At 52.2% G+C, this 13,224-nt stretch overlaps 2 protein-coding genes across 3 annotated transcripts in view; one reads left to right on the top strand and one right to left on the bottom strand.

Annotated features, from left to right (window-relative positions):
- Positions 1 to 4,710, top strand: part of PTGS1 (prostaglandin-endoperoxide synthase 1) — a 145,433-nt gene extending 140,723 nt beyond the window's left edge. The window contains exons 2-11 of one of the 2 annotated variants that reach the window (XM_065737305.1): positions 253 to 333; positions 416 to 556; positions 1,064 to 1,207; positions 1,364 to 1,545; positions 1,631 to 1,714; positions 1,852 to 2,098; positions 2,518 to 2,804; positions 3,250 to 3,397; positions 3,476 to 3,854; positions 3,931 to 4,710. In XM_065737305.1, coding sequence (XP_065593377.1) covers positions 253 to 333; positions 416 to 556; positions 1,064 to 1,207; positions 1,364 to 1,545; positions 1,631 to 1,714; positions 1,852 to 2,098; positions 2,518 to 2,804; positions 3,250 to 3,397; positions 3,476 to 3,834 — 1,673 coding nt within the window. In that variant the 3' untranslated portion in view covers positions 3,835 to 3,854; positions 3,931 to 4,710. Of the gene's footprint in view, positions 1 to 216; positions 334 to 415; positions 557 to 1,063; positions 1,208 to 1,363; positions 1,546 to 1,630; positions 1,715 to 1,851; positions 2,099 to 2,517; positions 2,805 to 3,249; positions 3,398 to 3,475; positions 3,855 to 3,930 lie in introns of both variants that reach the window. The other variant, XM_065737304.1, reaches the window with a different exon arrangement.
- A 3,898-nt stretch (positions 4,711 to 8,608) lies between these two features.
- On the bottom strand, positions 8,609 to 11,077 carry PDCL (phosducin like). The gene is made up of 3 exons (XM_065737356.1): positions 10,882 to 11,077; positions 10,389 to 10,570; positions 8,609 to 9,792 (listed from the first exon to the last, which is right to left on the bottom strand). The coding sequence occupies exons 1-3, from the start codon at positions 11,048 to 11,050 to the stop codon at positions 9,241 to 9,243; spliced, it is 903 nt and encodes a 300-aa protein (XP_065593428.1). The 5' UTR covers positions 11,051 to 11,077; the 3' UTR covers positions 8,609 to 9,240.
- Between the last annotated feature and the right edge of the window lie 2,147 nt (positions 11,078 to 13,224).

Below are 13,224 nucleotides of genomic sequence, written 5' to 3'. Positions count from 1 at the left end.
CAAAGCAAACTGCAGCCCAGACAATTGCCATTATTAACAGCAACGTTTGCAGGAATTTCTCCAGCTCTGGGGCACAGCAGTCCATGCACAAAGCTCCAGCAGTGCTGCTCTGCTGCCTCCTCTGCGTGTGGGGCAGCACGGCCCCACTGGGGAGCAACGAAGTGCCCAACACGGTGGCACCACAGGTGGATGGTGACCTCTCCTCTCTCTCCCCAGTCAACCCGTGCTGCTATTACCCCTGCCAGCACCAAGGCGTGTGTGTGCGTGTGGGCATGGAAGGCTATGAGTGTGACTGCACACGGACGGGATACTTCGGGGCCAACTGCACCTCACGTAAGTCCGTGGCACTGTGCTGGGTGAGTGCTGCGCTGTCACTACCCGGTGCCAAGTGCTGTGCTGGGTTTGTGTGTCACAGCTGAGCTCTGGACGCGCCTACGTGACCTGCTGAAGCCCAGTCCTGCCTTCTACCACTTCGTCCTCACCCACTTCAGGTGGCTCTGGGACATCATCAACAGCACTTTCATCAGAGACACGCTGATGAGGCTCGTGCTCACAGGTACCAGGGATGGCACCAGGCTGGGTCACTTTGCTCTGAGCCACCCACATGCAGGTGATGTTGGCCGTGGGAGGCACGGGGAGGCTGAGCCCCACACACAGGCTGAGCACCAGGCAACGGCTGCTGTCGGCACGCCACGCTCCCCCTACAAAGGGCTCTGGAGCAGCCACGCAGGGAGCAGCTGGTGGAAATATGGAGCTGGCCCTTGTTACTCATGTCCTTGCATTTATCACTTTGCATAAATATTTAGGTTCCAGCTCTTGGAGCCATAGGGACGTGTTCACAAGGCTCCGGCTGTTGATTTCAGCATTTATGCATGTTTGTCGTCTAATTCATCATCCAGGAATCCATTAGTGCAGAAGCAGAACCACCCGCTCATGCAGGGACCTGCAGCCTCTGATGGGGGGGGCACAGCACAGCACAGCAGGATGTGGGCAGGCCCTGTGGTTCCTGGGTTGCCTGGGGGCTGTGCTGCCCCATGGCACCGACACAGCTCTCTCCTTCCAGTTCGTGCCAACCTCATCCCCAGCCCTCCCACCTTCAACTCCCAGTACGGCTACATCAGCTGGGAGGCCTACGCCAATGTCAGCTATTACACCCGCATCCTCCCGCCAGTGCCAGAGGAGTGCCCCACACCCATGGGGACCAAAGGTACGTGGGTGGCACAGGAGCACAGGAGGCACTGAGCATGGGCTGGGGCTGCAGAGCAGTGTTTGGCTCCTACCTGGTGCCCCATTGCCATCACACGCTGCCTGCACTGTGGTGGCTGGGCTGCGTGGCCCCGGCATCAGCCCCCATCCTCTGCAGGGAAGCAGCAGCTCCCCGATGCCCAGCTGCTGGCTCAGCGCTTCCTGCTGCGGCACAGATTTGAAGCTGACCCCCGGGGCACCAACTTGATGTTCGCCTTCTTCGCCCAGCATTTCACCCACCAGTTCTTCAAGACCTCCGGGAAGATGGGACGCGGTTTCACCAAGGCGCTGGGGCACGGGGTGAGGGCGTGGGGCGCGGTGCAGCAGGCACACAGCGAGGGGCGCGCTCAGGCTGCCGCCCCACTCACACCGTGTGCTCCCACAGGTGGACCTGGGGCACCTGTATGGGGACAACCTGCAGCGGCAGCACCAGCTGCGGCTCTTCCAAGATGGGAAGCTCAAATTCCAGGTACCACACGGCACGATACACTGAGACGCATCTCAGTCCCTTGCTCCAAGATCGCTGGAAGCCCACGGCCCTCTGGGCAGCTGCCAGGACTACATGGCTTCCCCCCCCCCCTCACTTTCTGTTCCTGTCCCCCTGAGGTGGTGAACGGGGAGGTGTACCCACCGTCCGTCACCGAGGTACCGGTGCACATGGTGTACCCCCCTGCCATCCCCAAGGAGAAGCAGCTGGCGATGGGGCAGGAGGTGTTCGGGCTGCTGCCGGGGCTCTGCGTGTACGCCACGCTCTGGCTGCGTGAGCACAACCGTGTCTGTGATGTCCTGAAGCAGGAGCATCCCACGTGGGGCGACGAGCAGCTCTTCCAGACTGCGCGGCTCATCCTCATCGGTGGGTGCTGCAGTGCTGGGAGCTGGGGACTTCCTCCCACTGCCTTCTGGAGATCGTTGGCTTTGGGCCACGTGGCTTTGAGTAATTTAGCTAAAGCGCTGAATTATTTCACTCTAGTATTCTTTTCTGGATTCTGGATGGAAATGACTTGGTGTGGGATTAGAGTAAAGTGATCAGAGACTCGTGCCAATGCGTTGTATTAAGCAGCACGCTGGGGTTGTGTTTCTCAAAAAACCATTTCTGTTTTGGCAAACCAACCTCTTCTGGTGGAAAAGTAATTCACAGAAAAATTCCCCACCAAGTGCAGCAGCCCAGAGTCAGGCGGGTCCTGCACTGCACTCCTGGCCCAGCACCCCGCAGCAGTGGGGCCGGGGGGGGGCTGCCCCCACTGACGCTTTCTTCTCTCACCTCCTGCCCAGGGGAGACCATCAAGATCGTCATTGAAGACTACGTGCAGCACCTCAGCGGGTACTTCCTGAGCCTCAAGTTCGACCCCGAGCTGCTGTTCGGGCAGCAGTTCCAGTACCGCAATCGCATCGCGGTGGAGTTCAACCAGCTCTACCACTGGCACGGGCTGATGCCCGACTCCTTCATCATCCAGGGGCAGGAGTACAGCTACGAGCAGTTCCTCTACAACACCTCCATGCTCATGGACTACGGTGTGGAGGCTCTGGTGGAGTCCTTCTCCAGGCAGACCGCAGGAAGGGTAAGGCCCCGTGCTGCCGGTGCTTGGGGTGCACATCCCACCTTCATGAAGCATTTTCCAGCTGCTCCTGGCAGTGCTGTGTGTGCCGTGAGCCCTCCCCACAAGCAGTGCACCGAGCAGTGCGTTGGGCCGGGCCTTGGCAGTGCGGTGTGCTCGGTGGTGCTGCCAGGAGCTGGGCTGTGCTGCGCGGAACAGCTCTCGTACTGTTCTTTGCTGCCATCACATGGATGCTCTCTTCCAAGTGATTGTATCAACATTTCTGACTTGTGTGAAGCAGCAAGGCTGCCACACAGACCCGCTGCTCTCAGGACTCCTGCTGTGACCCCAAACCCAGCCCCCCCCATCCCTCTCACTGCTGCCATACCACAGCCCCGAGCCCAGGGCCTGGATGTCAGCGGGGGCCGACTGACACGGGCACGCTCCTCCTCATCCTCTCCTCCTCCAGATCGGTGGGGGACAAAACATCAACGCCAACGTCCTGGGAGTGGCCGTTGGAGTCATCGAGGAGTCGCGGCAGCTGAGGCTGCAGCCCTTCAATGAGTACAGGAAGAGGTTTGGCCTGAAGCCCTACGTGTCCTTCCAGGAGCTGACAGGTGGGCTCCCTCCCCCCGCCGGGCTCAGGGGCTGCTGGCCCGGCCCGTGCTGAAGCCTCTGTTGTTCTCTGGGTGCAGGAGAGGAGGAGAAGGCAGCAGAGCTGGAGGAGCTGTATGGAGACATTGACGCTCTGGAGTTTTATCCAGGGTTGCTGCTTGAGAAACCCCAACCCGACGGCATTTTTGGGGAAAGCATGGTGGAGATTGGCGCTCCGTTTTCCCTGAAGGGACTTCTTGGGAACCCCATCTGCTCCCCGGAGTACTGGAAGCCCAGTACCTTTGGTGGAGCAACTGGCTTCGAGATTGTGAAGACAGCGTCGCTGAAGAAACTCGTGTGCCTCAACGTGAAGAAGTGTCCGTACGCGGCGTTCCACGTGCCGGGTGCTGCAGCTGGGACCCACAGCAGCCGTGCAGGCGGAGCATCCACGGAGCTGTAGCAGCAGCACAGCCCACGCAGGTACAGCTCAGCCTCACCCGGCCCAGGGAGGGGACAGAGCTCTGCCCAGCACTGAGCATCCCTGTTGTCCCTGCAGGCAGCGCTGGGGCCGGGGCTCTGCCCATCCCGTGCCAGCAGAGCATCCTGCCCTGGGTGGATCCCCAGCTCCGCCCCACGCCAGAGGAGGAGAAGCTGCTGCCCACCTTGGGAAGAGCTCAAGTGCCTGAGGAGAGCAGAGAGCTGCTGCCAGCGCCTGTGCTCAGCAGACCTAATCTTCCTACTGCTAAGCCAGCTTTGGGACTTGCTTGGTAAATCCCAGCACCCCGGGATGGTCCTGGCCACACCGCTCCTCTCCCTCAGCTCCCACTGCCCACTCCTGCTGTGGGGCATCCCGTTCCGGAGAGTGTGCAGCACACAGAGCCTTCTCAGCCCCACTGGGGAGGACGTGCTGCAGATGCATTGCAGGCTGGGCTTTCCCCTGGTTGTCCACAGCAGCCCCTCACCGCCCTCCCCCCCTGCCTGGCACTGGACAGAGGGTGACCATGCCAGCTGCCCAGCCCCAGGGAGCCCCCAGAGCCCTGTGCTCACACCTTGCACGGCTGTCCTGGCACACAACAGGCTGCTCTGAGCTAACTCTGTGCACATCGCCCTATAAAGGCTCCCCCGCCCTCTGCTCATTGCCCTTTCCTGCATTAATAGCTCAGTAAACCACGTTCCAAAGGCACACCACCGCCTGCTTGACCTGCTCACAGCCCATGCAGATCGCTGGCAGTCAGGGCCGCTGGCCTTGGTCCCGGCCAGATCCTAGAAAATGGACCTCTAAAATAAACTATGTTAAAAACCACTCTCATTTCCTCCAAGTTCTCAGGCTCTCGCAGTTCAGGGAAGGTTCAGCAGCACTCACGTGGGGTGCAGGGATTTCCTGGGTCCCAGCCCTAGCTGCAGTTCCCATGTTTGGGTGGCAGAGCACTGTCAGGGCAAACAGTGGGAGCAGCACACAGCCGAGGGCCACTGCCACATCCCCAGACAGCACCATGCACTGTGACCCAGGCACCACGTGCTTCCCATGTCACACTGCCAGAGCATGGCTGCAGCCACCCTCACTGCGCACAGGGCTGCAGCTCCAAGCATCCTCCTCGTTTCACTTAGGCCACAAGTACCCTGCTTTTCTCTGTGGCTATCGCAGCCCGCCAGCACTGTTTGTTACCAGCTGATAAGCTCTGGCCATCGGGCACATGGAGAGCTGTCACAGTGCTCTGTGCCACCAAGGGGACGTTTCCCCAGGAACAGCACAGCCCCCCATGTCCTTTGCTGCACCTTCAGCCACGTGTTCAGCATCTCTGGGGAGCGCAGCGTGTGTGCCTGCAGCTGATGTGCACAGAGCACTGTGCTGTGCACGGTGTGAGGAGCAGCAAGGACAACATCTGCCTGTGTTTGTGTGAGCTCTGGAGCAATGATTCACTGAGCATGAAACGACCAAAGTGAACACCAGGAGGAAGAGATGTGCTGCCCGTGGTGCTTTTAATAGTCGTTCTCTTTTTGGTGTTCCTGCAAATAAACCCCAGCACTCCAAAGGGGATGCGATGTGTCTGTAAGACCAGAACAGATGGGCAGCAGAGGAACTGCTGCCTTCCTCCAGCTCCACAGGCAGACACAGGACCAAGCAGAGCTGCACCAGCAGGCAGGAGAGCCAAATTCCTCCTGGCTGTGTGTGCTGGAGAAGGAGCAGATAGCAAACAGGACACAGAAAGGACAGACTGCAAACACAGCACACATAACACGGCAGCAGAGAGAAGCATTGCTCACTGAACCTTCACCACACGTTAACTTACTGTTGTATTTCAGATATGCAAACCAGGCTAGGCCTCTGAAAACATGTAAAGGCAATAAAAAACAACTTTGTTTTCCAGCACCAGTCCCCTTCTTTCTGAGCTCTCTTGCTCTGCGGATCTAATGACCTGAAGAAAGTTTGTCTCATGCTGTCACAATCGCAGCCAAACAATGCTCAAACTCGAGCCATGCCAGCACAGACTGTGCCAAGGAACGAGGGGGGGACCGACCGCAGCCGCTTCGCTCCGGACTGCAGAGCTTGCACAGTGCTTCTATCTCAGAGCACTTCCATCAGATGCACTAAAAAAAGCAACAGGAGGTTGGTGGGAGGAAGCAGGGGAGGAAAGAAGAGGTGGAGGTCGAGGGACACAGCTTGCAGGCTGGAAAACGCCCAGCTCCCCTGGGAGCTGCAGGGTGAGCTGCTCCCTGTGCACGGCACGGGCGCACCGACGCTTCCCCGGTGTGCAGCAGCTGAATCTCATCCTCAGTATAAATTACAGAGGACTTTTGGCCAAGTCAAGATAGGGCCTATGCAAGAGACAAAACATCCGAGCGTGCAACCCGCTCCAGCCATCGCAGCTCAGCCCTCCACCCCAAAAAATGCTGGAACACCACAGCAGGTTTCTGCCCAGAACACTGCGTTGTGCTGTGCCAGAAAGCATAGATGAAACATCTTTGGCAATATTAAAAAGCTTCCTTTATTCAAAGTCAAGCAATTTAGTAGGAACGCATCCGTATCAGAGTTCTGATGGTGATGGAACACGATGGCCTGCAGGGAAGGAGAGGCATCTGCCTCAGACCCCAACCCCGACGTTCATGGCCACGCCAGATGGCTCAGAACTGTTTTATTGCAGGTAGGTGTTGGTACAATTTCATCCTAATTTCAGTTCTCTAATGCATATATATCTATAATATGCATATATGTATGCATATGCTCTCCAGTTTTCAATCCACAGGTCAGGACCTCATTTAAATTAAGATAAATAAAATGGACTTTAACACTTCAACTGAAACATTTACAGATATAACGTATGAGCTGTGGTCCTAATTCGTACTGAACAGACAGTAACAAATTAATAATAACCTATCCTAAAAGCTGTTCTACTTTGCTCTGCTGCTTCACATGCATTAAGAATGCTGGGTTTTGGGGCACAGAACTACTGGCTGGTTGGTTTGCAAGGATTTAGCTTCAGGAACGGGCAAAAGCAACAGCAGCACTCCAGCCCTGCCCACCACGCTTCTCAGCAGCACTAACACATCTCCTCTGTACCCCTCTTCTCCCTTGTGCTTATTCTTTTCTTCCAGATCAGTGATGAATTGGATTCAAACTTCTTTCTCCTGTGCACCTTTTCTCCCCCTTTAGCTACTGGCAGCATCTGTCACATATCTGAGCACCAAAACCTCACACCCAGCAGTCTCCTTGCTGCAGGCCATCAGGCACAGCAGCAGGAGAGGTTCTGATCCTGTTGCAGCTTTACAGCCTTGGGACCCAACCCCTGCTTGGTACTAATAAGACTTCCAAGTAACTCAGGAGTCAGCTCTCCCCCCCGCCCCCGAAGCAGGTTTTATTATGGTGCTAATATGTACCTTCTGCACTGCAGACTTACTGAATCTCACCTGAACACAAAGCACAGTTTCTGAAACGCACTGATCCCCACCCTCAGTGACATAATGAACCTCTGACCACATTTTAAACTTTGGGTTTCTGCTCACCTCCTTAAAACAGCTTCAACATGCTCCTTCAGCTATTTTTAATTACAAATTATTTACCTTTCTGCTTATACTACTTTTAAAAATAGTTTGAATAAATACAACTATAAATGCTTATCCTTGTCCTAAGATCTACTCTTACTATGAATGCTTACAAGGAGATTTCTGCACTTCTCCCTGGTGCTCCTAAGTGCCTCACACAACACTTGCAGCTAAACGTAACCATTAAACATAGCACTACATTGTATTTACATAAGGCTACTCTACTTTCCTCAAATAACAAGCAAAATAAGTCATGTGTGAGAAAGCAAACGTTGTAATATCCAATTAAGTGTGCAGGAGATGTAATTCAGTAGCAGCTAAATCCAGAGTGCACCCATTCAGCACCCTCATTTGCAGCAGGTACAGGAGATTGCACCATCATCTGGCCAGCAAAGCCTTGGCCCTGCCCTGCATCACTGGAGGTTTCCATGCCTGCATTCACTACATGCTGCTAATGCTTCCTAATGCTACTGGGGTTATCTCACAGCTGCATAGCACTAGACAGGGTGCACTGTAAATGCAGCAGAAACCTTGGAAATTACTTCCTAATATCATTATCTATAAAGTAGAGCACAAACAAAACAAGCACACTTCAATAAAAATATAATCACTAATAAATGCTAATGACAAACGTGCAGCAGAAGGGAAGCTTAATATAACTTATATAGCTTAATTCAACAAAAAGACAAACGGGCTCAGCCAGCACTGCATGGCTTCTAAGCTGTCCAGAAGTGGGAGTCCTATGTTTTAGGGGAAGGAGAACTTTAACACCAGTGTCACTGTGCAGCTTTAACAGCTACAGTGAGGTCCCCACAAGGGCCTCAGCCCAACCCCACAGCACCTTCCCTGTCCACAAACTCTGCTGATGCTCTGTACAGAAAAACCCACGGTCCCAAAGAGCTGCCAGGGGAGGAGGAGCATCAGAAGCATTGCTGATCCCACCCAACACTGTGCAGAAACTACAAACTGAGCTTCAGACAAAGGAGCTCCATCCATTGGGCCAGGGCTCACTTCCCACAAAGCCTTCCAGACATCTGTCAGCTCCTGGGATTACGAATATTCAAAATGCATCGAAGACCCAGCTTAAGCAGATAATATACAGACAGACAGAGATGAACATCAGCACTCGTTTAACCATTTTTGAGGATTTTAGAGATATATGAAATTCTGAGGCTAGTCAAGTCCCAGTTCTGCATTTTGCCAACAGAACTCTCTTGATGCTCTCCAGGAAGTATTTTTGTTCCCTCTCTCTGAAAAGACAGAGATTATTTTCTGCTGAAATGACTGCCATGAATTCTAATGGTAGGCATTTTAACACCTAAGAATGTTTTAAGAGCTGGACCAAAAGGAAGATATTCCCATTTAGGCCTCAGACAAGGCTAAAAGAGAGCCCTCTTCAGCCGAAAAGCAATTCTCAGGATCAAGTCAGGAGCTGTTGTCATTTGCAAGTGAGTACTGAACAAAAATTTGATGCCAATTGTAAAAACAGTTCTAAGAAGGGGACTGCAAGTTGCAGGATGGAAGATGGGACCTCGCTGTGTTAACTCACTGGCAGCAGCTCAATTTCAGGTTAATAAAAAGTCAAGAATGCCTAAAGACTTAATTACTGAATTGTGTTAAACTTCGTGTTTAGTAAAATACACTTTAGGCCTGTACTTCACTGAGTTCAATTAAGAAAATGTTAGGAATGCTTTAAGTTATTCTAAACAAAATTTTAACAAGCAAAAGTCAAAGTGCATGGAGGGGAAGAATAACATACCCACACTAAGAGAGGAACAACCCCAAGCACAGCACAACTACACCTACTGGCCCTGGTGTGAGTGGTTCAGTCTATTTCCAGATCACTGTCTTCACTGTAGCACGCAGATGGATTATGTATAGAAGTCAGGAGCACCAGGTCTTTTTCTGGAAGCAGACCACACTCCTGCAAAAAAGCCTCCAGGTCTACAGCAAAAAAATCTTCTCCAAGCTGGTCAGTGATCCGCACAAAATTGCCAATGAGCTCACCTGCCTTATAGACCAGCAGAGCTGGCAGAGCATTACTGGTAAAGCGAGCACTGGCACCAATGAGGGAACTCTTCACTCTGCAAAATTTAACTGTTGGATACTCAGCAGCCAGACAGATCATACAGCCATTCAGGGATTCAGCACCAGGAATATCATCTTCATAAATATGGATCATGATCAGAGTGCTCTTATGCTCTTTATCAACAGTGTCCAAAAAGGCTTCCCCGCTGGTGATCTCAAAAACCTGCTTAAACTGCTGCCCACTGTACAGCTGCTGTCTCATCTCCTCCATTCGCTGCTTCCTGTATCGCTGTAGGAATTCCTCATCATCTTCATCATTGTGAATCATGTTATATTCCTGCAACGTCATCTAAAAACACATAGAAAGAGATGGCAGAGAAAAAGATGACCTGCATTGCTATATGGGTCACTTACATAATTAATTTAAATCAAGAGGATTAATGTGGGTCACTCATCTTTAATAATAGGCAAGTGCAACCCACGAAGGCTCAAGCACCCTCTGTATTACACTCCATTTTGAGCTAATTAGAAACCGTGTCCATTGGGAACAGTGATTTCAGCCTTGGGTATGCTAGTTCCCACATGCTGCACTAATAACTCAAGTGCCTGCTCTACGCTCCCACTTTAATTCAGGTTAATGGTAGCTGTGTGCTTTCACTAAGCTCTGAGCACTGATCTGGGTACTGTGTCTGACCTCAGATCGTTTCTTTTTCACCAGCTTTTTTAATGAGCTTTTTCAGTAAACATTCCTTTGGCAAAACAAGTACATTACCCTGTCTGCAGAAACGAATGAAATCAACAGGACTTGATGTATTCTGTGTCTATTTCCCTGCTCTGTCAAACGTATCTACTGACCAGATAAGGATCCCTATCTGTTCCACACACACAAATAATGAGACAAAAAACATCCAACATTTAAACAGTGATTCCTCTGTGTCCTGTTACCTTTCCATTGATTTTTTCCTGCAGCTCTTTCTGTTTCTGCTTATCAGACTCTTCATCTAAGTGAGATCTACACGTCACAGACAACTTCTTTATGAGTCGCTCCATCTCCCTGCGCTGCTCCTGTCTCTGCTCTGTCTCCAGTTGTTTAAACCTTCGCCAGTCGTTAATGACTCCTTTTGGACCTAAAATCAAATATGCTGGCATTTAACTACAAAACAGTAACTAAATTATAACCCTTGTTTAAAATTGAGGTACTATAGAAGCCAGCAGTAATCAGAGGGCTTGCTGTAAGCCTTCTGTGCTGTGCAAAACACTGTAATGAAAAAGAACAGAGGTAACTTGCCATCTCAGACTAAAATTCAGACGCCAGGACCACGGGCATGATATCAGGTATGCCTGGAAACAGCTCTTGTTACAAGAACAAAGCAGGAAACCAGACAAATCTTCCAAAAGACAAAGTTCTTACAAAGCAGTCAGTGTGATGTGGCCATACCTGTGTTGACTGCACTGCCATCGCTGCTGAGCTCCACCTCCCCAACGCTCTCAGGAACGGAGCTCTCTCCTTCTTTGTCTTCTTTCTCGCTGTCTTCATCCTCACCCTCACTACTGCTGTAATAATACTGGAGCTTCTCGCCCAGTAGTTTATCATCCAACGCAGTCATTGTGCTCTGAAAAGCAAACACATCAGACAGTGCAGCTCTTGCTCAGCTGCGCAGCACGAGAACACAGCATGCTGCCACTTGCTCCGAGCAGCTCCTACCCATAGAAAAGCATTCGGGGCTTCGCGCACACCCTGCAGCGCAGCTGCGTGAGTTAACTCGGTTACAATCCCAAACATACCTAAGGTAAAGCTCAGGACGCATAAAGCCCCGCCGCGTCTTAGCACTAAAAGAGCCGCTTTTCTGCAGCGAGGCACACGTGAGTGGGCACCCACGCGTCGTTACCCACGCACAACGAATCGCTAAGCGCGATTCGGAGCCCCGCCCCCCCGGCACAGCCCGGCGGGCCGCGCTCCCAGCAGCGGGAGCGGCCCCGCAGCGACAGCCACAGCCGCACCCGCAGCGCCCGCGCCCTCCGCAGACCCACGGCCCCACGCGCGGCCCCGCCCCGCCCCCATCCCGCGGCGGAGCCCCACGAGGCCGCCAGCGGTGCCCCGCTGTACCGGGGAGCCCCGCGCTGCCGCCCCCCCCCCCCCCCCCCCCCTCCCCTCAGCGCGGCCCGGCCCCGCTCCTCACCGCCGCCCCTCACCGCCGCCTTCCGGCCGCTCCGCGCGGGGCACGATGGGAAAAGGGGCGGAGCGCGGGGGGGGAGGGGCGGAGCGCGGGGACGCGGGAGCGCCGCGGGGTGCAACGCACGGAGGCGGTTCAGGTGGACAAATAATTTTTATTTGTGCATGCAAATACATGTCAATACTGCAAACTTCTTCCATCGAGTCTCTCAAACACTGAAAACCATGATGCTCTACTCTGTGACCGGCCAAAGCTAAAACCTCTTCACTTCAGTGCTACAGCAAACACGCACGGCCGCCCCGCGCGGGGCCCCCCTACTCTAACACGAGGGAACAGACGAGTCGGGAAACTCAAACCGAAATAAACGGAATAGAATTTACTCCCCCATATAACCCCATTTCATTTTACAGATTTTAAATTATAGTTTTAAATAGAAGCTGAGAATGCGCCATAAAAATGAGCATTAAATCCATCGTAGCGATGGTGCCTGCTTTATACATGATGGGTGTACACCATCTTTTATTTCATTTACATTTCAATCGAACAATAGATTTGCAAAGAAAATGTCTAATACAGACGTAAAAATATTCACACTAGAGCTTCACAATCGGTTGTACAATTGACAAACAGGCCTCTTTTCCCAAACTTTCCAGCTAAGCAAGTTTATAAAATGTAATCGATGCAACGAGAAAAAAAATTCCTTAAACTTCCAGGGAAAAGAATACGCAGTAAACAGTATAAATGCGGACAGCAGATGCTGCAAGCTAACCACGATACTCTGGAGTGGCTGTACAGTGGGGATGTGCAGTACAAATCAAAGCCACGTGTGTTGTATCACAACTACTGTATAATGAACTTGTTTGCCCAGCTACGAAACGCATGCAGCCCACGCCTCGGACTGACGGGTGGGCAGTGCCCCTGGCTTTGGGCAGCGGGGCACGCAGGCTCTGCTCGACTTCAGCCTTCACAGCAACCTCTGCATTTACAGTGCCACGTTTGGATGTGGGAACAGCAGCAGCTCCTTTCTGGTTTCTCCCGTCACCAGCTGCTCCCTCCCCTCGCTGTGCTCCCTTGCCAGCAAAGAGAAGCACAGTGCTGCCTGCTGCCAAAGCACGCTGCTCGCTTATCCTGAAAACTGGGTCATGCCAAAGCACATTTGTTGTGTTCTGCTTGCAGAAGAGGTCCCTCAGTGAGAGGGAACTGCCTAACAGAAGGGATCAAACTACAACAGAAAGAATGGACTTTTACATACTATAGATAATTCGATCATTTCTCATTTCGTTACACTCTCAAATTCAACATCTTCCTTTAAGTCTAATAATAATGAAGAATCTGTTCACAAAGATGATCAAGGAGCTGCTGGCATACAGTGTCTATGTACAGCAACAGATACAACTTGACAACTTGTGCTTTAAGAAAGCAAACAAAAACATGTTTGGAAGTATTCTGAGTGTAGATAGTTATTTTAAGTGTTCTTTCCTCAGCTGTTTCCGACCACTGTGCATTGCTTTGTACCTCATCCAGCCTAGTACACTATTATACAAGAACAGCATTCAGCTCTTGAGTACAGGATAATTAAAACCGTGTGATAACAGTGGTGTTATCAA

Source organism: Cyrtonyx montezumae, unplaced genomic scaffold, assembly GCF_038088225.1.
Source record: "Cyrtonyx montezumae isolate F1298 unplaced genomic scaffold, pur_monq_1.0 scaffold_20, whole genome shotgun sequence".
Classification (NCBI taxonomy): domain Eukaryota; kingdom Metazoa; phylum Chordata; class Aves; order Galliformes; family Odontophoridae; genus Cyrtonyx; species Cyrtonyx montezumae.
The sequence above is the reverse complement of the archived record's forward strand: the minus strand, read 5'-3'. Positions and strand labels throughout refer to the sequence as shown.

Excerpts from the sequence above, each read along its gene's own strand:
- PDCL (XM_065737356.1), bottom strand. The coding sequence starts at position 11,050 with ATGACTGCGTTGGATGATAAACTACTGGGCGAGAAGCTCCAGTATTAT. Across the intron at positions 10,571-10,881 it reads TGGCAGTGCAGTCAACACAG|GTCCAAAAGGAGTCATTAAC; the intron begins GTATGGCCACAT and ends ATTTGATTTTAG. Across the intron at positions 9,793-10,388 it reads AGGAAAAAATCAATGGAAAG|ATGACGTTGCAGGAATATAA; the intron begins GTAACAGGACAC and ends ATGTGTTTTTAG.